This window comes from Podarcis cretensis, assembly GCF_951804945.1.
Source record: "Podarcis cretensis genome assembly, chromosome: 2".
Taxonomy (NCBI): Eukaryota; Metazoa; Chordata; class Lepidosauria; order Squamata; family Lacertidae; genus Podarcis; species Podarcis cretensis.
The window spans coordinates 115,382,936-115,406,627 of record NC_137171.1 but is presented as its reverse complement, the minus strand read 5'-3'; the positions used below and the strand labels follow the sequence as shown (position 1 = coordinate 115,406,627).

Below are 23,692 nucleotides of genomic sequence, written 5' to 3'. Positions count from 1 at the left end.
ATGGTGGAAATATATAGTTTTATATATTTTATTTTAAATGTTTTTAAATGGAATGCTCATTCTTGGTGGCTGCTTTTTTAAGGAACCATTTCCCTGCGAGAGCTGGTGGAGTTTATTGCTGTTGTTGTTTAACTAGCAGCATGTCAGCCTCAGACTACTTTGCAAGCTAATGAGTGAATTTCCGCCCCTCCCCCGCCTTGCTCCATTCACGTCTTCTTTCTAGTTAGCAGCCACCACATAAAGAGGAGAAACAGCCCAGCCCTCCATCCTGGTGCCAGTTTTTAGTGAGTCGTTTTGACAGAATCGTGGGTGTCTGATAATGTGCAATAACCCCTGGAACCAACTCTGCAAACGGCCTTTGCAAACATAGATCAGCTAAATGGTATCCAGATATTTGCCAGTCACACCACAGGGCACCTATTAACAGCAGGTGTGAAATATATTCAGAGTCGCAAAGTGATTTCATGCTCTTTATTCAGCTCATAGTGGTGAGGAGGAATGAATGAATGTCCTCTCAAAGTATCTGCTTTATATACATTATTTACACAATGGGCTGCACATGATTGGCTAATTCCGGGAGTTCTACTGTAAGCCAATCAGGTTGTGGATTCACTTCTATCTGGAGCATGATTGGGTGGTTCCTGCCAACCAATCATACTGCTGCATTGTTCTAGGACCAATCAGACTGCTGCATTCTGAATCCTATTGTTCTAGGACCAATCAGACTGCTGCAGTTTGGATCCTATTCAACTCAGTACATAACACCCCTCCCCTCTAAGTTCCAGTCCTGCCCAGGAGGTCGCATTCATAGTCCTCAAGGTATGCCGGTGGTCTACGTGTGCGTTGCGGCCTGGGGTGTTCCCTGGTCCGGGGTTCAGGTTCTGGCTCGTGTTCCAAGGATGCTGGCTGTGATGGAGCTGTTTGGTCTGGCGCAACCGGCTCGCTCAGTCGTGGTTCTGGTTCCAATGTCCTTTCGGCCTCGCGGGTCCTCTCTGTATTTACTGATTCTGCCTCTCCTGCTGGCCCCTCTTGCTCTATGGGCCTCACTGCCCCACTGTTCCCTTGGGACTCCCCTGACCTGTCCTCCTCCTGGTTTTCTCCCAGGAATCGTCACCATATCTGGTCGCAGTGGCGGCGCCAGAATTGCCCCCCATCCGTTAGCACCTTGTACGACACGGGGCCAGTGGCCCTGGTGACTGTGGCAGGTACCCATGCTGGGCCTGCCCCAAAATTCTTTGCGTACACTGGGTCCTGGGCCTCGAAGGTCCGGGGGTTCCTGCCTTCCCCCACCCCTACCTCATCCTGAGCTCTATCGTGGTGAAGGCGGTCCAATCTGATTGCAAGGCGCCAACCCATTAGTAGTTCAGCAGGGCTCTGGCCAGTCTTTGAGCTGGGGGTGCTGTGCTGTGCTAGAAGGAATGTGGCAAGGCGGTACTCCCAATCCCCTTGTGTCATGTGGCGAAGGGTGTCCTTGGTGGTCCGCACCATGCGTTCTGCTTGGCCATTGGTGGCAGGGTGGAATGGCGCCGAACGGATGTGGCGGATGGCGTTCTGCGCTGTGAAGGTTTAGAATTCTCCTGACGTAAATGCAGTCCCGTTGTCTGAGACGAGAGTGTCAGGGAGCCCGTGGGTTGCAAACAGCCTGCGTAGTACCCGGATGGCTGCGGACATACAAGTGGACGGTACCAGCGCGACTTCCAGCCATTTGGTGTAGGAGTCCACCACTATGAAGAATGTTTTCCCCTGAAAGGGGCCAGCGAATTCCACATGCAGGCGTGACCATGGTGCTCGGGTGGACTCCCAGGACTGGACTGGGGCCCTTGGGGGATCTGGGCGGGATTCTTGGCAGGCCTGGCAGTGTTTGACCCAGGCCTCTATCTCTCCGTCGATCCCCGGCCACCACACATAACTCCTGGCAAGGGCCTTCATTCTTACTACCCCTGGGTGTGTCTCGTGTAGGGCTGTGAGGACCCTTTTGCGGAGGGGCTGGGGAACAACGACCCTGCTTCCCCATAACAGGCACCCCTTGTGGGCCGACAGTTCATGTTTGCGGGTTGTGTAGCCGACGAATTCTGGCCCGGGGCTGCTGCTGGGCCATCCCCTCCACACCCAGTCCAAGACCCGGGAGATGACCCTATCTTTCTTGGAATGGTGTGCAACTTCTTGTGCCTGAATGGGGCGGTCGGGAAGCAGCTCCAGGCTCATAACCTCTTGTGCAGGTGCTGGGTCAGGGCCTGTTTCTGGTAGTGGTAGCCTGCTGAGGGCATCCGCATGGCCCATCGCCTTCCCAGGGCGGTGAATCAGTGCATACTGGTAGCTGGCAAGGAAAATTGACCACCTGAGGACGCGAGGAGACAGCACTTGGGGGGTCTGCTTTTCGGGGGCAAACAAGCCAAGCAACGGCTTGTGGTCAGTCACCACGGTAAAGGGAAATCATGGAATTTTTTTACTCCCTTCATGATTGCCAGACCCTCCTTGTCGATTTGCGAGTAATTCCGCTCGGTTGCGTTGAGCGTCTGGGGAAAAGTATGCCACCGGTACCTCTCTTCCATCTGGGAGTTGGTGTCCCAGGACAGCGCCAATGCCATAGGGTGAGGCGTTGCATGCTAGCACCACCGGCAGCCTCTCGTCGAAGTGTGCCAAGACAGAGTTTGAGACAAGCAAGTCCTTGACTGCCTGGAATGCAGCCTCCTGGCGCTGGCCCCACACCCAAGGGGCCCGCTTGTCCAGGAGTCTGTGTAGCGGCTCTGCTACCGCTGCCTTGTGGGGAAGGAAGGAATGGTAAAAGTTCAATAGCCCCAAGAAGGCCTGAAGTTCAGTCTTGCTCTTGGGCGCTGGGGCATCACAAATGGCCTGTACCTTGTCCCCAGTTGGGTGGACCCCTTCTGCGTCCACCATAAATCCCAGAAAGTCCACCTGAGGCACTCCTAGTAGACATTTTTCCCGCTTCACCTTGAGACCCGCCGTCTGGAAACGGTGCAGAACGTGCCTCTTGCATTGACCTCTCGGCAGCTTCCGTTGCCAGGGCCTCCTCCAGAGCGACCTGGAACATTAGGTCCTTCTTAGCGTAGAGGCGTCGTTGCAGCTTCTCATCCTTCAGGCCACCAACGAGGCGATCACGAAGCATGTTCTCCAGCTCTGAGAAGTTGCAGAACCAGGCGGCTTGGCGGAGAGAGGTCACAAACCCTGTTATGGTTTCCCCAGGGGCTTGCCGCTTTGCGTAGAAGGCATTTCGACGAGCCACCACTGAGGGCTGCGGCAAAAAGTGCCCCTTCAGCTGTTCCATTATTGTTTTGTATGGAACAGTAGTGACATCTTCAGGCGCAAGGAGAGCCCGGGCGATTTCAAACGTCTCCTCTCTGCAGACGCTGAAGAATATCGCCCTCTTCTTGGCGTCTTCTTCGTCGGTGACCCCTTTGGCTTCTAGGAGGAAGGTGAAATGGGAGGCGTACGCTTCCCAGTCTCCAGATGCTGGGTTGAACGGCGAGAAGCTGCTGTCGGTTGCCATTCTGAGTTCTTTGTGTCCTGGAGCTGAAGCCTGGATACACGGTGCGAGGCAGCAGTGCGGCAGGTGGCGGTGCTGCGGTGCTGTGTGTGGCAGTCAGCTCAGCAGGATCCCATCCTCGTCGCCAGTGAAATATACTCAGAGTCGCAAAGTGATTTCATGCTCTTTATTCAGCTCAAATATAGAATAAAGATTCATAAATGCACACATATCTAAATATATGAACCACGTATCTAAAATACTACAGGAATGCAATCCTGAAGCCATTTTGACTCCCCCAATGACCCCAAATATTATTCTGAAGGAAGGGAGGAAAATGGAGAAAGCCTTACCATTGACTTTTGCTTGCAAATCCTGTTTTAAGGGCGTGTTTGTGTATGAATAGGGTGAGCCTGTGACCTGGATTCAGAAACTAAAGTATTAACCATCACAAAAGAATGGCCTGGCTGCCCTTTCTTGTTTCCAACTTCAAGCTTCAAAAGGGGTTGGCTGATGTAATCTCAAACAACTTCCCTGTTTCCTTTCCATCCTCCCCTCTAAACTAATGAATCTTCCTGTAGTCCAGGGGAATTTTCAAGCTGCTCTTCAGGCCCAGCTTCTTTCCGCTTCTTTTCCCATCCACTGATCCCATCTCCAGTCTGTACATGCTCTCAGAAAAATTAACATAAACAATGGAATCTTTTATCTTTCTTTTTTATTTTTTGGTGTGGGGAAGAGTTCTCTCTCTTTTTACTTGTGATTTTTTAATCTTTATATAAAAGGTAAAGGTACCCCTGCCCGTACGGGCCAGTCGTGACCGACTCTAGGGTTGCGCGCTCATCTCGCTCAAGAGGCTGGGAGCCGGCACTGTCCGGAGACACTTCTCTGTCGAGCCAGCACCAGCGCCGCACACAGAAACGCCGTTTACCTTCCCGCTAGAAAGCAGTACCTATTTATCTACTTAGGGTTCTTTCGAACTGCTAGGTTGGCAGGAGCTGGGACCGAACAACGGGAGCTCACCCCGCTGCAGGGATTCGAACCGCCGACCTTCTGATCAGCAAGTCCTAGGCACTGAGCTTTTACCCACAGCGCCACCCGCGTCCCTTATCTTTATATACTGCTGAATTATTCTTGTTTGGTGGTTGACACATTCCTCATAAAATTATTTACAAATCACACTTTAAAAAAAAATAATTCAGTGTTGATGCTCTGAACATGTTCCTCTGACATTTCATTTAATCCATGCTGAAGTGAGGGTCCTCTTCTTAATTTGGGTCTATGTTCAAGCGTAAAAATGAAGACAAAACATTTGAGGCCATTACAGATCCACCCAAAATTGTTTTCCGTTTCATATTCTGGATCCTTGTGGATTATTATGATTCCTGCTGTCTCTGTGTTGACATTTTGCAGAAGGGTCTTTAACTGAATAAAAGGCTGAAGGGACAGTTCTTTTGGGGTGGTTGTCCTCAGGCCCGTAGCCAGCCTAATAGTTCCAGGAGAACAACAAAAAAGTAGCACAAGCAGCAGTTTATCCCAACGGACACACTAATGTTTATGTTGTTTTCATTAAGTCAATATTAATGAGGATTGTGATAATAACTGTAACCTGCACAGCTCGAGAGTACTATACCAGGCCAAATGGGCATCCCAAAGTGGGAAAGGGAGAGGGATCCTGACCAGGGCTTCAACAGAAGTGCCAGTCATATCAGCCGGGAAATCCTCCAGCCTCTGAGGGTGGACCATTCTCATGGGTGCCCCACCTCTGCAGAGGGGAAATGGTGCTGAAAAAGCCTAATTTCAACAGGAAGTGATTTGACCAGGACAACAGACTGAGGTCAATATCTCCCAGTTTCAGATCACTCTCTTCCTGCCCAGTCGAAAAGACAAGAGCCAGAGTGTGACCTGCGATATTAATCAGGCCAACAGCATGTTGGGACAGCCCCACGGTTGTCAAGGCAGCCATGAATTCCTGAGCCACCACCCCCAGAGCCAGTCACCTCAACATGGAGGTTGAAGACCCCCAGATGCAGCCATCTGGGAACCCCCAAATCTGCCCCCAAGACTGGCTCTGCCACTCAGGCAGGGAGACTGCTGGGAAGCGAGGCGGGCGGGAAACCAGCCGAATCCCATATCTGTCCCAATTACTCAGTGCCAGGAACGAACACTGTAGATCCCCATTCAGCTGGAGAGAGAAAGAGGAATCTCTCTGGACCACAGCAACCCCCAACTTGCTGGCTCTGAAGTCTGCCCTGATGCTGAACCAAGTACCCAGGTAGGCACAACTGGGTGAGACCAACTCCAACTCCACCTTGTTTATCCAACCAGGCCTCAGGAATACAGACCAGACGCGGGTGACGCTGTAGTCTAAACCACTGAGCCTCTTGGGCTTGCAGATCATAAGGTGGGCAGTTCAAATCCCCACGACGGAGTAAGCTCCTGTTGCTGTGTCCCAGCTCCTGCCAACTTAAGCAGTTCGAAAGCATACCAGTGCAAGTAGATAAATAGGCAAGAAGGTAAACGGCATTTCCATGCACTCTGGTTTCCATCACAGTGTTCCGTTGCACCAGAAGTGGTCTAGTCATGCTGACCACCTGACCCGGTGATGTAGACTGAAATGAGGGGGTGGGTACTCTATATGAAATATGTCTTCTCTAACAAAACCTGACACTGTGGTGAAAAAGTACTCAATGCTAACATCAAATGTATACATATGAAGAAAAGGCAACGTGAATGATGTAAAATGTGTTAATGGCTGAGTAAGAAGAATGTTTTCCACAAATGTAGTCACATATGTATTTTTGCCTGTACCACTGTATACTGAGAAATTAATCCTTCTAATGTCTGATTTCCGAAGATGTATGCCCCACACTTCCATCCACTGGGTCTGCAAGGAAACTACATCCATTCATAAAATCCACACACATTCACAAAATCCACACACATTTTGTGAATGAACCATTCACAAAACTATACAAAACACCAGACACCAATAAGGGCAGCATTTACCTTGAAAATGGCCCATCTAGCTAAGATGGTGAGAAGTTGTTCACACCCAGGCATTGCAAGTAAGGGTTGTTGTCCACAGCTCAGCGATTGCGTCTGGCATTTGTCCTATGAAGCAAAATGTCATGGCCTAAAAGGTAGCTGCTGTTTCTTTAAATGAAGAAACAAAAGGAACTGAGGCCCACCATGAATTGGCAAAGCCTGCATGACACATTCTGGCTTTCAGCTATAAATATATATAGTGTGCATATGGGATGGTTGTTGGTTGGTTGCATTTGAGGTGTGTAAAGCTGTGTCAGAGGTGATTGGAGACGAAGACTAAAAGAATAAAAGCTGCATTCTTTAAAGCACTCTTTCTTAAAAGACTCTTTGTGCCAGCTAGTGATAAAGAACTAGGCAAAGGAGTCGAATGAGGTCACTTCTTTTTCTAAGACACTGAGGAAATAGTCATTAGTAAGGTCAGACACCAGCACCAGGTAGTTAAGGAAACATGAATATCAACTACTCAAACATCAACCACCATCACCTGTGTAAAAATTATCTGTAACCTTATCTCCGACACCTCTTCTCTTGACATTTCTGTGACAGCATGATGGGGCAGGGAAGGAGAGAGGGACACCTGAGGAGGGAAATTATAAATATGTGTTTATCCTTTTGTTCAGGGTTCTTGCCTATCTTGCATAAGTGGGTCAAGACCCTGCTGCAGCAAGAAAAAAAGAAGAAGAAAGAAGAAAAAAGAAAGAAAAGACCCTGCTGCAGCAGAAGATAAAGATCGGGTGAAACTGCCGCTTTGCTCCGACTTGCCTTGATTGTTCTGTTTCCCTCCGGCCTACTGAAACTCCTACCTGGGCTCCTCTGACATTCCCATAAGGAAAAGGAGTATCGTATTTGATTTGTCTTCTTCACTGGAAAGCTGTCTGTGGACAAACGCCAGCTCCCTTGGCCTGAAAGCGAGATGAGCGCCGCAACCCCATAGTCGCCTTTGACTGGACTTAACTGTCCAGGGGTCCTTTACCTATTACCTCATCCCCAATCAAGTCATGGATGAGAGGAACTTTATTCACAGCCAACCTGGCATTAACCGCCAGTCAGGGCTGGCTGACCACCTAAGTCTGCTGTGGGCCCTTGATCCTTTCTTCCCTGTCTCCCACACCATACTTCCCTTTGAACAGGGCAGGAGATCCGTGGAGTTGGAGATGTCCAGTCCGGAGCTGAAGGGCTGAGGTATTGGAGGGGACACATTGAAAAGCTTTTGGGGGTGGGTATCCTCAGGCCCATAGGATGCGGGTGGCGCTGTGGGTTAAACCACAGACCCTTGGGCTTCTGATCAGAAGGTTGGCGGTTTGAATCCCCACGACGGGGTGAGCTCCTGTTGCTCAGTCCCTGCTCCTGCCAACCTAGCAGTTCAAAAACACGCAGAGCAAGTAGATAAATAGGTACCGCTCTGGTGGGAAGGTAAATGGCGTTTCCGTGCGCTGCTCTGGTTCGCCAGAAGCGGCTTAGTCATGATGGCCACATGACCTGGAAGCTGTACGCCGGCTCCCTCGGCCAGTAAAGCGAGATGAGCGCCACAACCCCAGAGTCGACCACGACTGGACCTAATGGTCAGGGGTCCCTTTACCTTTATCCTCAGGCCCACAGACTGCCTTCATGTTTTTTTGCTTGTATTCATTAAGCCTGTATTAATGATTATGAAGTAATTATAACTGTTACCTGCACAGACCCAGCGGCAGCAGTTGGCCAGGTCAGAGGGGAGTCATTTCTGGTGCTGCCAGGGACAGCATCCTGCTAAATGAAACCTCCTGGCGCAGAGGCAGTCTACCTCTGAATCAGCTGAAGTTGTGGAGGCGAACCACAGGAAAGGGCTTTTTGTCTCACATCTTTCATCTCACCAACTTTAAAAGGATGTGTAAGTTAGTGTCCAAAATCATATGATGTGCTGTGTGAACAAGTCCTTTCTCTCTAGGCAATCACCAAAACCTGTGAGCTAATCCTTTTTGTCTACAAAATAAAATGCACTCCTATGTCTACTCAAGAGTAAGTTCAAAGGGACTTATCCCAGGGAACTGGGCACAGGGCTATAGGCTTGATTTCCTCTTTGTTCCACAGAGCTCAGAAGAGATTAGAAAGATGTGCTGTCTTCCTCTTCTGACTTGAGAATTGCCCTTTGGAAGACCATGATAAAAATGTTGAATGAAAACGCCTCTCCCAATTTGTTGCCCCATCTGTTTGACACTGGTTGCAATGCTTTTGTTGAAAATGGGGTGGGGAGCTATTGTAATTGGCATTCTTTTAGTGCCCCCCCATTCCATTTGCCCACAATTGACTCTGTGTGCTCACTGACCTGGCAAATAGGGCTGAGACTCATTTCTCTCCTGGTGGTGGGATTCCCACAAGCAAGGAATGGGCAAACTTCAGACTTGGGGGATCTGCTTTCATTTTTAATCAGAATGCCGAGATCCAGAAATGGACCCAGGTGTGAAATACGAGCTTATGTAAGGAAGCCTCTGAATTCTGCCACTCACTCAAACTGGATCGACTCCTCCTGCAGACATTCAGGGTCGACACAGGAAGGTCTGAAGAGGAGCTACAACATAGAGAGGAACTTTGCAGGGAGGGCTTTCAAGCACATCCCTGAAGGGACTATTAACCTTGTTAAGATTTCCAACTTTAAGTGCCCAGTGTGTTGGACGTGGGATGACAAGACCCAGGTTCAAATCCCTTTTGACCATAAACTTTAACATTTCTCATTTTTGTACGTCACTCAGCTCAGCCTCTTGTACCTCACAGAGTTTCTCTGAGGGTAAAACAGGATATCACCCTCCTAAAACCCCTGGAGAAAATGTCATGGGGAATGGATATTATACTGTTGAGTTTGAAACAACAAAGGAGCAACAAGAAGTACAATCTTTAATAGAATCAAACATGTTAGTGCATGAAACATATCCCCAGTTCTTTCAGGCCATTATACAAAAAGATAAGAAGAGGGGATCTCTAAAAATAAAGGTAAGTATCTGACTCTTCATGACAAACCACCTTGGAGAAAATAATTGTACACACAGGAATTTACCACCCCCTCCTGAAATCCTCTAGAATAGATTGTTGCTGTTCTCTCCACAGAACATCTGACAGAGGTTCTTCACTGTCATAGGGGGATTTTGTTACACTGAGGCCCAAAATCTGTGGGGGGGAGTTACGTTCCTGGGGTCAGCATAGAAAGGCAATATTGCCCAAGTCAGGAAGACCCCCAAATATTCCCCCCAAGCAACCATCCCTACTGTTCAAAGCCAGAGATCTTGAGTGCTTTATACAACCGTTCTAAAGGCTTGGAAGCAGGGTGGACTTAGAAACTCTCTTTCCACCATTGCCAAAGCCCCCCCCCCCATTGCTTTCTGGGCTCTGGAGACTCTTGTGAGATCTCACACAGTCCCCTCCAAGAGTTTTTTTTCCAGTATTTTGCCCTCTTTCTATTTATTAATTTATGTTTTGATTAAAGGCTCTAGGCTGCATTCAGGCAAGTAAGTTTTGGGCCAATTGTACTCAAACTAGCAAACAGGTCTCTTTGGATATGGAAATTTTGCTGAACTGCCACATAAGCATCCCTGAGTAGTAGCAAAAAAAGGGATTTTGGAACATTCCAGTGGAGGTTTTGGGGGAGGAAAGGGAATATTGAGGCTGAGGAGGGTTTTAAATTCTGGTTTTATGCAGAAAAGATGGTACTGTCTCTAGAAATCTTAAGTCAAAGTTGAAGGTAGGAGAGAGAACTACATCAAAACAGGAATATGTATGCGGGGTGGTTGTTGTTTCCTGAATTGTTTTCTTGCTTCTTTCCCTCTTTGAATCTCCTCCACCAACAGAAGTAGCTGATTCCCAAGGGAGAGAGAACAGGGAAGGGGACTGACAGGGGACCCAATCCATCAGTATCATTTACAAAGCTGGCCTGAGAAGGGGGAGTTGCATCATGATTGACACAAGGGATGGCCAATCACAGTTCTGCAAATATGGTTTCTCCTGAAGTGCCTGTCAGCTCAGTCCTGAAGAGGAGACTGAATATGCCATGATGGCAATGAATATACGCTTGTCTGACTGCACCCTCAATCAAGAGAGGCTCAGCTTTGCTAACTGGCGGGTGTAAAACAAGGGCTGGAGGGTCTCTCCTGAGAAGGAGGCTGCTGGGAATGAGTGGAGAAGGGCTGCTGTATCAGCATCGTAAAAGGACACCCGTCCCCCTTCACAGTTCAGGGCCACGAGGATCCTCTTGGGCTCCCCACCCAGAATTGAAACAGGACGCCCATTGCAGGTGGAGACCCTGTATTGATAATTCCATTTCCCTATGTGCCAGAAACCTTCCTTAGGACCAGGGGTTAACCTGCCTTTCCTCTTCACAGACTCTCTGGCTACCCCCACGGCCCATTCCCCCTCGGTCCCCACAGCAGGCGGGAGGCCTCAACCCCTCTGCTCCTGGCTGGTTCTTGGACAGCCCCCCTCCCTCCTGCCCCCCTTACATTAATCTCAGGGGCAAAGGAACAGAAGATATGCCCAAAAAGCTGTAGGTGAGGCTACAGTGGTGCCTCACAAGACGAAAAGAATCCGTTCCGTGAGTCTCTTCATCTAGCGGTTTTTTCGTCTTGTGAAGCAACCCTATTAGCGGCTAAGCGGATTAGCGCTATTAGCGGTTTAGCGGCTATTAAAGGATTAGCAGCTAAGCTGCTAAAAGGCTATTAGCGGCTTAGAAAAAGGGAGGGAGCCGGGGGGATCGCAAGACGTTTTGTCTTGCGAAGCAAGCCCATAGGGAAAATCGTCTTGCGAAGCAACTCAGAAACGGAAAACCCTTTCGTCTAGCGGGTTTTCGGTCTTGCGAGGCATTCGTCTTGCGGGGCACCACTGTACTTGGGAAATGGGTGATATGTGTGAAAGCACCCAAAGCCTGGCTGAGAGATGTGAAGGCCTCAAGTACAAATTTTTACAGAGAACTCGAAACTTAAGGGAGAGTTACATTCCTGGGGATATTGCATAAAGGCAAATTGAGCAAAGTCAGAACGGCCCCTGGATTCACCCCTGCCATCTGAGATCTCAAGACGGCCCCATGAGATTTCGCAGGAGCCTCCCAGAGCCCCGTAATCATGGTAGAGGTCTTAAAAGTGATCTGTGTGGTGGCCAACACCCTTCGTGGCAAGAGCTTTCATTTTTTTTTTTAAAAAAAATTTTTTATTGAGTTTTCACATTTTATAAACACAGACACACACACACACAGACAAAGACAACACATATGAAGTTTCATATCCTTACTTTCCTAACCCCAGTTCTTGACCTCCCCCCACCCCCCCTTCATACATCCTAATTCAATTAAGTTAGCTCAGCAAGTTCATATCTCTCATCCTTTACATATTATTATTATATATATATTTTTTTAAAGAAATACTTAATTCTTTTTACTTGGCCAAATTTTACTTATCCAATTTTCTTATAAATATTAAATCCTTTTCTAAGGTCGACTCAAATTCCTTCCACGAATTTCCCTTTTATCTTAAAAATAGGTCATAATAATCAAACACAAAGGTCATAAACATTTTTTAAAAAATTCTTTTTCTTTCTCCCCCCCCCCCCCGCCCCGGTTTCTGTCCCTTCCCAATGTCCCCATGTCCACAAAAACAGTTTTTAGCCTGGATTCCTCACATCTGAGGCCTTTAAATCTCTGTCAGTGTCTCTCTCTGCCGATTTTGTTGGTAGCCCTCTTTGTTGGCCCTCGGGTCTCGAAGGAGTTCTAGCTCAGTCTCATCAGATTTTCTTCCATCCAAAGTACTTGGTACCAGCTGCTGCGAAAGGTCAACTAATCCATACTCAAAGAGGAAGCCCCAATCATATTTCTTGTTTCTTTTAAATTCAAATATTCCAAGTGTTCCAGGGGCTTCCTCCCTCCTCTTTCGCATCTTTCGCAGATTTGTAATCCAAAGGTCTTCTTCTTTATGTTCTGACAATGTAGGCTTCTGGTTGGTACTCTCCATCTGTACTGGCCCTTGTTCACTCTCCCCCTGTTCCAAAGTTATCTCTTCTGATTCAGCTGCAGATTTTTTCCCAGTCAAGTCCATTGTGCCTTCAGCAGAGTCACTTATTTTAGAGTTCAAGGTTATAAGTTGTTTACTCATAGCCGTACTCTGCTCCTGCAACTTTCCCACAAGAAAGAACATTCTTTCTATCTCTGCCTGTAATTTTCCATCTGCAGCCATTGTAGTGTTTCAATGTTTCCCCTAGGGGGATTCTGGTTACTTATTAGTCTTTTCCCAATAGTCCGTTACCTTGTTATTTCACTACTTTGTTTCCAACCACTTTAGTTCAAATATAACAAATTTAGTCCAGAAGGGTGTTAAATAATAAGGTTTTTAACTTTCACTGCCCGTTTGACAGCTCCTTTGACAGCTGTCAAACTCCTTGTTCCTTTTTCTCCAGCTCACATAGAGGACACTCCCGGGTCTGGGGGGGGGGGGGTTTAAGCAAAAGCTTCTAAAATTCCACCCTTACTCTCCAGCACAAATCTTCTTCTGTCAAATTCATGAAAATATTATCTTTTAAAAAACACCAAAAAGAAAAAACTCTCCACCTTAGTTCTCCGATCCTTGCTTTAAATCTTCTGTAAGCAGGGGGGTGCGGACTTCCCTTTAGCACATCCCCCGATCATACCGAATTCAAGGATAGAAATTTTAAAGTCCAAATTCCAATCTACTCACGGATTAATTAAAGTCCGTATTTCAGGGAAGAAAGTCAGCGGTCTCCGGCCATGGCTCGCGGCTTCGCTCCACTGCAGTAGCGGTTCACTCACAGCACCACGCCGCTCCCCGTACCCTCTCCGCAGCCTTTAAAAAGGCTCTTCGTGGGTCGGGGGGGCGCTTTAGGTGCCCGCCGAGTCACCAAGTCCGCAGGCTTCAGCGCCTGCGGTTTCTGAGGGTCCCCGCATCGCCGTCGCGGTAGAACCCTTCTCCAGCGGAGCCGATTCCCTCCGGAGCTCGGAGGGAATCCGCGTGGCAAGAGCTTTCAAGCCCTTTACCTTGCTGACTGGAATCTGGGAGGCTCCCCCAAGAACTCGCAAGAGCTTCCAGAGACCAGCAAGAAGGGTTTATCCTCCTCTTTCAATTGCATAAGAAAAATCAGTTGTGCGTCATCTACATAGGAAAGTGTGGCTTCTAGATATTGAAAGAGAATAAACCTTCCATTTTCCGGGCACTGCTAATGACCTGGAACCTTTCATGAACAATTTTAAATATCCAGTACAAAATATTTTCAACCCATCTTTACTACCTCTGAATTTCTTCATGACACTTTCCAGAAAGGGATTTATATCTCTGAAGTCCCAGATCCTCCACTTCAGGGCAGGAGGAAAAGCCACAGGAGGATCCTCTAAGTTCTCCTTCTCCTGAGACCTGGGAGGAGAAGAACAAAGTCAAGCCACCATCCTTCTAATGCAAGGAGCTTTCTGACAAGGCAGGTGTCTCATCCTGATGATAAAGGCACCATGAAGACTTGGGAGCAGGGTTTTTCCTATGCATTGGCTCCCAGTACGTTTCCAAGCGCAATTCAAAGTGTTGGTGCTGACCTTTAAAGCCCTAAACGGCCTCGGTCCAGTATACCTGAAGAAGCGTCTCCACCCCCATCATTCTGCCTGGACACTGAGGTCCAGTGCTGAGGGCCTTCTGGCGGTTCCCTCACTGTGAGATGCCAAGTTACAGGGAACCAGGCAGAGGGCCTTCTTGGTAGTGGCACCCGCCCTGTGGAATGCCCTCCTACCAGATGTCAAAGAGAAAAACAACTACCAAACTTTTAGAAGACATCTGAAGGCAGCCCTGTTTCGGGAAGCTTTTAATGTTTCATAGATTATTGTATTTTAATATTCTGTTGAAAGCCGCCCAGAGTGGCTGTGGAAACCCAGCCAGATGGGCGGGGTATAAATAATTATTATTATGGCAAAAGGAATCTGTGGATCTAGAGAGCACCTAACAAGTTGAAGGAAAACCGACACACACCTGCTTCCAAAATATACTGAAGGAAATATAGGAACAGGAGATTGAAGGTAAAGAAGCTGGGTCCTTACACAAAGATTTTAGGACTAAACCAGTTTTACTGACTTCCGGGTTAGCGCCATCGGCGAATGGCGGAGTTCCTCCAACCGGAGGAATGGGCTCCGTGGAAATTGGGGTCTCCCGCCACAGCGAAGGCGGGGGCCCGTTAGAAATCCCAGGTGGAGGAAGCCTGGGACCGTGGGGTTCGGCAGAGCACCAAGAGCGCCTCCCCTACTCACGGGGAAACCCTTTTTTGGGGCTCCGAAGTGAAGTGGGGTGAGCAGCGCGGTGCATCGAACCGATCACTATTTCCATGGAGGGAAGCCGCGCAGCCATCGCCGGAGAGCGCTGACTTTTTCCTGATGACATTTGGACTCTAAATCAAGTACCCGTGAGTAAAAACGGAGAATCGGATTAAGAACTTGCAAATTTTATGAATTAGGCACGAAGCGGGAAGGTGTAAACAGGAAGTCCGCCTCCCGTTCTTGTATACAGACTGAAGCAAAGACCTTGCAACCTAATAGCCAAAAAAGTCTTTTTAAAGTTGGAAATTTCCTGCACCCAGAACTAACAAAAAACCCCTTGGAAGCAGGAGAAAGGGGGGGGGGAATTTGACTGTTTAATCCTGCAGGAAGTGAGAGAAGGAATTTAAGTTTCTACCCTCCCAAACCTGGGGACGGGGTATCGGGACAGAATTTGTTTGAGACGTCCATCGATTGAAAGTGGAGCACATTGACAGATAGAAAAAATAAAAGAGAAACTAACTAACTTCAATGCCACCTTCTGCATTTCTGCTTTTAAAGAAACAAAGTATTTGAAATTGAAAGGACTTCAAAATTGAAAGTAACTTTCTTTGTTTGATACTTTCCTGAAAAATGGATACAAATAGAAATTGTGTCCCCTAGAGGGAGCTTGTCAATTTGCAGTCTCAGCTTATACATGTGAGGTCGGAACCGTGGGAATCGACTGATTTTGTTTTGGAACAGAGATGTCTTGGCAGGAAGGCTTGGTGTTTGCCCTTGATAGGACAAATGTTTTGCTGGAACAGCTGTCTGTGAAAATGAGTTTGCTGAATGAAAAATTAAACATCATGAGTGCTGTGGCCAGTGAATATGATTTAACAGGAAACAAGGACAAAGAAGAAGAAGAGAAGAGTTTGGATTTGATATCCCGCCTTTCACTCCCTTTAAGGAGTCTCAAAGCGGCTAACATTCTCCTTTCCCTTCCTCCCCCACAACAAACACTCTGTGAGGTGAGTGGGGCTGAGAGACTTCAGAGAAGTGTGACTGGCCCAAGGTCACCCAGCAGCTGCATGTGGAGGAGCGGAGACACAAACCTGGTTCACCAGATAACGAGACTACCGCTCTTAACCACTATACCACACTGGCTACATTGCGATCAACACAGGAATCTGGCTTGACAAGGCAAGTCCAAGGGCAGATGGAGAAGGAAGAGGCAGTAGCTACTCCCTGCATAATACAAATGGTAAGATCTAAAGTTTTTCAGGAACAAAAGCCATTGCCTTGGAAGATGGAATTTGGAGGGCGCTGGGAAGCATCTGAAGTCAAGGAAGCTTTTTACTCTAGTGGGACTGTGAAACAGGTGAACAACTATTTGGATAAATACTTTTTGGACTACAAAGAAGATTGGGAGTGGAACTGGGGAACTGAGGGAACAATCTGAAGAAAAATGGAAATTATTACTGGATGGAACCCTCCAGAGACCCACTCCCCCAGAAATTAATAATAGACAAGGAACTGCGTAAATATAAACAAGAACAAAAAAATCTGCAGAAGGGGCCTAGAAGAGATTTAAGAGCCTCGGACATTAGGACACCGGATTGATGGACTAAGTAATGGACAGAAAGGACTGATATGACCCGAAACCAGGAAGAAGGGACACTGGATGAAAACCAGAAATATGAAGGGAATTTTGTTTGTTAATTTTGGTATTAGTGTAATATTATTGAAATTTGAGGGGTTTTGTTGAAAACATTTCTACTAAAGCCAATTTAGATCCTTTCCAAGGAGAAATGCATGAATATGATGTGCTTTTGAAATTTTAAGATTTTTAACATAAGATAAGGTTAAATGGAGTAAGGTAAATTGAATAATAGACTATATTAAAAGAGGGAAAAGTTATGTTGATTAATTAACAAGACAGAGGGTAAGGATTAACAATTTAAACTAAAATTGAGAAATATGGGAAGAATTTGCTGAAACAATGATTTAAACTGGAATACAAAAAGGGAGGTGTGAGGAGGTTCAAGAACTAAGCAAATGAAAAACTGTAATTTGAGATTCGTATTTCATCTTTTTTCTTTTTTCTTTTTTTTTTCTTTTTTGGGCTAGGGGTTTTTCTCTATGTACTATTAAAACTTTGAATATGTATTAATAAAAAATAAATAAATAAAATAAACCAGTTTTAGTGAAACATTTCAAGTGATTAATGAGCAAAACTAAATAGATCTGGTACAGTCAAACCTCGGCTGTTGAACGCCTCTGTAGTCAAACGTTTCAGCTCTCGAACACTGAAAACTCGTCCTCCGTCTTCGACCGCGCCTTGGAACTTGAACGTCTGACGCGGCTGTTGACTGTTGTTTCTGGAGCGTTTGCCCCAATGGGAGAGTGCGCCTTGGTTGTCGAAGGTATTGGAAGTCGAATGGTCTTCTGGAACGGACTGACAACCAAGGTGCCGCTATATGTGCATTTCTGAAATATAAGAAAGTTCAGAATGCTTTAGAATGACTTTTCAATTAACATTAAAAATGTACTTTAGCACAGTGGTTATATATTAAAAATGGAGAAAATATTAGAAATTAAAGCATTTAAGTTTTTCAAAATTCATTAGTGTTTGAAGTTGTCTGGAGGACAAGGCTCTCAGAGGCTACTATTCATGATGGCTGGATCAAAGGCAGTGGTGTCTCTGAACTGCAGCTCCTGAAACCACAGGAGGGGAGTGTCCTCTGGGGCTCAGATCCTGCTCACGGGTTTCCTACTGGTATCTGGTTATTCACTGTGAAAACAGGATGCAGGACTTGATTGGCCACTGGCCGGATCCAGCAGGGCCCTTTCTCACCTTCTTATGGCTGAGGAAGAACCTGCAGAAGCCAGAAATACACTGGATATTTAAGGGCAAGTTACAGTGAAGATATTTACAAGCCCCTTTGGGATGTCCCCCCTTTTTGTATCAATTGAAGAGTAATTGAATCCATCACAGAGAAGGGCCTTCAGAGGTATGCAATGGGAATGGCTTCCTGTCTGTGATTGTAGATGGGACCAATAGCTACAAACAAAAATGTGTCCCTGTTTTTGTCTGTGATTTTGTGAAATGGATGATGGAGTCCTAAGCTATCTCTGGAAGGAGGAACTGGACAGTGAGTTTCCCACCTGTTAAACAGGAACTTTCCTAGCATAATAATAAAGCAGGGGTTTTCCATCACTTACCTCTGCAAGAAGCTTCCAATATCCTGGATGGGAAGAAAGAAAGATGTCAGGGAAGCCGTTTCTGCAGTCAGTTATAAATACTAAGCAGCTGAGTGGCAACTGCTGGGAATCACAGGTTTGGAGAGCACTACTGTTTTTTAGGCTTCTCAGAGACCTCTGGTTGGCCAATGCGAGAACACAATGCTAGAATGAAGGGGCCTGGGGTTTGCTCTAGCAGGGCCCCTTCTGCGTCCCCAGGAATGACGCCTGGGGGAGCGTGGAGGACCAATAAATGCTTATAGTCTGAAGCAGCACACTCCACCCTCTCGCATCAGGATGAGGCCTGACCTGCAGGAGTTCACTGGCTGGTTCCTGAAGCTTCTCCTCCATCTCCCGGATGAGGCTGTCAAGAGAGGAGACTTTCCTGGAGAGTCTGGCCAGCTGCTCCTCCCTTTTGGCTGCAATCTCCTTCTCCACTTCTGCCATTTGGGCCAGAATACGTTTCTCCTGTTCTTCCAGAAACTGGCGCAGTCGCCTGAACTCAGCCACCATCTTTTCCCTCTCTGCACCTGTTTGTTTCTGCAGCAAAGAGGTTGAAAGAAGAGAAGAGTGGGCCAAAATCAGGCATCTAGTCTGCTCTTGAGGATGAAGAGGCCAGTTATCAGAATTCCCTCAGAAGGCAACGTCTGACACAGTGGCGTAGCGTGGGTTGTCAGCACCCGGGGCAAGGCAAGTAATTTGCGCCCCCTAACCCTGGATTTGTGCCCCCTAACCCTATCCCTAACCCTAACCCCCAGATGTTGCGCCCGGTGCGGCCGGCCCCCCCTGCACCCCCCACGCTACGCCACTGGTCTGACATGTTCAACAGAGAAAGAGCTTTGTAAAAACTTACAGCCCAACCCCTCCTTTAAATGGTCTTTCATGCTCTGTAGGAGATCAGGCTGATAAAAAATAAACCACTTTCTGTATTCCATATTCATTCCCCCCCACCCAGATATTGATTCTAGACTATAGCATTTTTCATCTTAAAGCAGTAACAATGGTGCTTACAAGCAGGTCTTGGCTTTCCTTTTCTGTGTTTGCTTTAAATTTCAGAATTTTCTCTCTCTCCTTCCTCACATTGTCTAGGCAGCTGCTGATCTGATCCTGAAAAGAAAACAAAGTCCACGTTAGGCTGCATTACACATTAACAGGGAAGCTGAATCCTATGTTTGCTCCCTGCCCCACATCCCTGGGTCCTTTGCAGAGGTTCCCCCTTTTCCTCCAAGAGGAGACAGAAATGGGGCTGCCCTATATCAGAGCTGAGAAACATGGGGGTTTGCTATTTGTCCCCCACACTTAACACACCTCCAACATCTCCCCCTCCTTTTAATAAAATTAATCCTAAATGTTGTAATATTTTGTCCCAGAGGAGTAACTGCAGCTTGCATTCAGGGGGTGACTGGGCGCACTTTAATCCCTCAAAAAAAAAAAATATTTATCGTATAAAGTTTCATAAGTTTAGTCTTTTTTTTTTCATAATAATTTTTATTCAATTTTCCATATTTTTTTTCCATAACAAAGAAAACAAAACAATAAAGAACATGCCACATGTATAATTTCGAACTCTTAATTTTATATTCCTTACTCTCCCGACTTCCTCGTACCTCCCCTTTCTGCATTCTCATGTCGAATTAATTAATTAACAAATCCCTCCCTTACTTTCAAATTAATTATAAAAACATTCAATTTCTTCCACTTAACCATTATCGCTATTAACCCCTATTTTTCTTATTCAACATCAATCTAGCATTCACTAATTTTGGAATATTTCTTTAAATAGTTTTTAAATTTTTTCCAATCTACTTCCGCCGTTGCTCTTCCCTGGTCTCGGATTCTGCTTGTCATCTCTGCCAGTCGATCACTTTCATCTGCCACTCTTCCACGGTGGGTAGGTCTTCTGTCTTCCAGTACTTTGCTATAAGAATTCTTGCTGCTGTTGTAGCATACATAAAAAAAGTTCTATCCTTCTTTACAACCGATTGGCTGACTATGCCCAGGAGAAAGGCCTCTGGTTTCTTAGGAAAGGTGTACCTAAGTACCTTTTTCAGTTCATTATAGATCAGTTCCCAGAAAGCCTTAATCCTTGGGCACGTCCACCAAAGGTGAAAGAAAGTTCCTTCTCTTTCTTTACACTTCCAACATTTTGGGCTGCAAGTGGAGAGAATACATTACATCATCATCATCATCATCATCATCATCATCATCATTATTGCTGCTGCAAGCCCCTCTTGTCAGCAGCTCTTCCACCCCCAAGAAAGACCCACTGCCTTTTCCCACCTTGTACTCCTGGGACGCCTCCTCTAGAGGAACCACCTCGTGGCTTTTGTGCTCCTTGGATCTGTCACACACCACACAGATGGGGCTTTCGTCCTCCTTGCAGAAGAGCTTCAGGGGCTCCTGGTGCTTCTCGCAGACCATCCCCTTTCCTTCTCCCTCCTCTTTCTCCCCGAGATGGCTGAATTTCTTAATTATTTCCACAAAATTTGCCAGCTGCTGGTTTCTCCTGATGCTGCTTTGCTCAACCGTTTCTCTGCACTGAGGGCAGGAAGCCTCTCCCTCAGATTTCTCCCAGCACTGGATCAGGCAGGATCGGCAGAAGTTGTGCCCGCACTCCGGGATGATCACCGGATCCCTGAAATAATCCAGGCAAATGGAGCAAGTGGCTTCCTCGCAGAGATCCCGGACGGGACCCCGAGTTGCAGCCATGGCGGAGTCACCGGGAAGAGGGAGCTGGTTTCGTTTTCTCTCTTTTGCGTCTGTAATGGGCGTGTTCCCTTTCCAGGAAATTGAGATGCGATTACTCAGGATCCCTGCTGCCTTGGAGTTGGGTGGAGCTCCATATATATATAATTGAATGCTCATCCATGGTGGCTGCTCGTTTAAGGAACCATTTCCCTCCGAGAGGTGGTGAAGTTTGTTGTTGTTGTTGTTGTTTACTATCTGCATGTCAGCCTCACACTACTTTGCAAGCTAATGAATGAATATCCGCCTCGCCCCCCCCCCCGCCTTGCTCCATTGACATCTTCTTTCTAGTTAGCAGCCCCCCACATTCAGAGGAGAAACAGCCCAGCCCTCCCTCCCGGTGCCAGTTTTCAGCGAGTCGTTTTGACAAAATCGCCAGCGTCTGATAATGTGCAATAATAACCTCTGGAACGAACTCTGCAAACGGCCATTGCAAACACCTCAGCTAATGGTATCCAGATATTTGCCAATCACACCGCAGGGCACCTATTAGCAGAAGATGCTTTCAGTTAGCCCCATTTTCTCAATGAATGCAGCCCTTTGTCAGTGAAATATCACTTTAGTCAGAGAGAACATGAACCAAACAAGTTCCTCTTTGGGGAAAGCTGCCTGGGGGAGGGACATGAGGCGGGCTTCCTCTCCTGACTGACCTAACAGAAAGCCAATGAAAATGTGGCCACCTCGCCTGCCACTAAGGTTCATGCAGAGAAGCAACATGCAATTTACGTGTAAGAGGTAAAGGTAAAGGTACCCCTGCCCGTACGGGCCAGTCTTGACAGACTCTGGGGTTGTGCGCCCATCTCACTTAAGAGGCCAGGGGCCAGCGCTGTCCGGAGACACTTCCGGGTCACGTGGCCAGCGTGACATCGCTGCTCTGGCGAGCCAGAGCCGCACACGGAAACGCCGTTTACCTTCCCGCTGGTAAGCGGTCCCTATTTATCTACTTGCACCCGGAGGTGCTTTCGAACTGCTAGGTTGGCAGGCGCTGGGACCGAGCAGCGGGAGCGCACCCCGCCGCAGGGATTCGAACTGCCGACCTTTCGATCGGCAAGCCCTAGGCGCTGAGGCTTTAACCCACAGCGCCACCTGTACTTACCTTTATCAATGCCCACCATTCAGTTTACAGTAAATCTGACCTGATGGAGAGAAACGGATGCCATTTCCTGATTCAGCAGTGCAAAAATACCCTAAATCAGTTGTAGAAATCTAGACAACATTCAAAAAGTAAAAAATTGTTACCCAGTGTTATGCATTACCCAACAGTGTGTCCATTTAAAAACAGATGTAAGGGGGAGGGGTTACGCCAAGACTGCAGCCTCCAATTCATTTTTCACTCAGCTGTGACATGTGCAGGGAAGAAAAGGCATGGATAAACTAATCCAAGGTGGTTCGGTTCAAGTGTCACTGTTGGGTGGTAGCTGCAAAGAGGGTATTTTCTCTGCTGTGGCCTGCTGCCAGCTTTTCCTGACCTTTCAAATATGGTCTTTGATGAGATGCAAGGCAAAATATTGAGCTGTGAATCAGAGGAGTCCCTAGTTTGACTCCTTCTCCTCTGCATGAACTTGAGGAAAAGAAAACAAAGTCCAAGTTGGGCTGCATTACACATTAACAGGCAAGCTGAATCGTATGTTTGCTCCCTGCCCCACATCCCTGGGTCATTGCTACAGTTGCTACAGTTACATTGTTCTGGAGCTCTATATAAGCAGGCTGACTGAGCTCCTCAGTCAGTTCTGTTCCAGCTTACAAATAAAGAGCTGCTTTGGAAGAATCGCTGTGTTGTCTTATATGTTCACCCACAACTTAACACCTGCAACTTTCCAGGTACTGTAGTTTATATACATCAAAAACAGTGACACTTGAACCGAACCACCTTTGATTAGTTTATCCATGCCTTTTCTTCCCTGCACATGTCACAGGTGAGTGAAAAATGAATTGGAGGCTGCAGTCTTGGCGTAACCCCCCCCCTTACATCTGTTTTCAAATGGACACACTGTTGGGTAACGCAAAATCAATTTGCAATGAGCTTTTATTGAGAGACGCGGGTGGCACTGTGGGTTAAACCACTGAGCCTAGGACTTGCCGATCAGAAGGTCAGCGGTTCCAATCCCCGCGACGGGGTGAGCTCCTGTTGCTCAGTCCCTGCTCCTGCCAACCTAGCAGTTCAAAAGCAAGTGCAAGTAGATAAATAGGTACCACTCCAGCAGGAAGGTAACCGGCGTTTCCGTGCGCTGCTCTGGTTCGCCAGAAGTGGCTTTGTCATGCTGGCCACATGACCCGGAAGCTGTACGCCGGCTCCCTCGGTCAATAAAGCGAGTCGGCCACGACTGGACCTAATGATCAGGGGTCCCTTTACCTTTACCTTTATCGTTGGAATGATACCAGTTTATTGCTTGTGGTTCATTTAGAAGTGATGCAGAAAATAGATGTTGCATCTTTCATAATGATATCTATTGCACTGTTGCTATAAATTGCTTTCTTTTACTACAGATTGGTTTGATGCAAGATCTAGGAAGTGTCACTCCCACTAGTAACCTTAAATGCAGGAGCCCATCCTGGCTCCCTGCATCGGATCAACCATATGACTTGTCTTTCTCTAGACCACGAGACTCTTCATGTCAGGGTTGTGGGTTCGTGCCCCACATTGGGTGAAAGATTCTTGCATTGCACAGGGTTGTTTGATGACCCTCACTGTCCCTTACAACTTCTACAAGTCTATGATTCTATGTTTCTCCTAAAACTGTGCCTCCATTAGACCCTGACATTTACCTTTTTGCAGCTTTAGTCCAGATTCCACAGCGTCTGGAGAGAAAAAAGGGAAGAGAGATTTAGCATCACACCATCATTCAGATAACAAACCTGGTAACAACAATATGTGCTCATGCGATTGTAGCCGGAGTGGTGCATTCTAGATGTTGTGGACTACAAATCCCATCATCCCTAACCAC

At 47.0% G+C, this 23,692-nt stretch overlaps 1 protein-coding gene across 6 annotated transcripts in view; it reads right to left on the bottom strand.

Annotated features, from left to right (window-relative positions):
- LOC307208484 (zinc finger protein RFP-like) overlaps nucleotides 1-21,420 on the bottom strand; it is a 36,410-nt gene extending 14,990 nt beyond the window's left edge. For 2 of the 6 annotated variants that reach the window (XM_079963097.1, XM_079963096.1), the window contains exons 1-6: nucleotides 20,283-21,420; nucleotides 19,014-19,109; nucleotides 18,312-18,542; nucleotides 17,985-18,007; nucleotides 17,022-17,249; nucleotides 13,781-13,902 (exon numbers count right to left, since the gene is read on the bottom strand). In XM_079963097.1, coding sequence (XP_079819223.1) covers nucleotides 13,781-13,902; nucleotides 17,022-17,249; nucleotides 17,985-18,007; nucleotides 18,312-18,542; nucleotides 19,014-19,109; nucleotides 20,283-20,951 — 1,369 coding nt within the window. In that variant the 5' untranslated portion in view covers nucleotides 20,952-21,420. The remainder of the gene's footprint in view (nucleotides 1-13,780; nucleotides 13,903-17,021; nucleotides 17,250-17,984; nucleotides 18,008-18,311; nucleotides 18,543-19,013; nucleotides 19,110-20,282) is intronic. The other 4 variants (XM_079963100.1, XM_079963099.1, XM_079963102.1 and 1 more) reach the window with 2 other exon arrangements.
- Nucleotides 21,421-23,692: the final 2,272 nt, after the last annotated feature.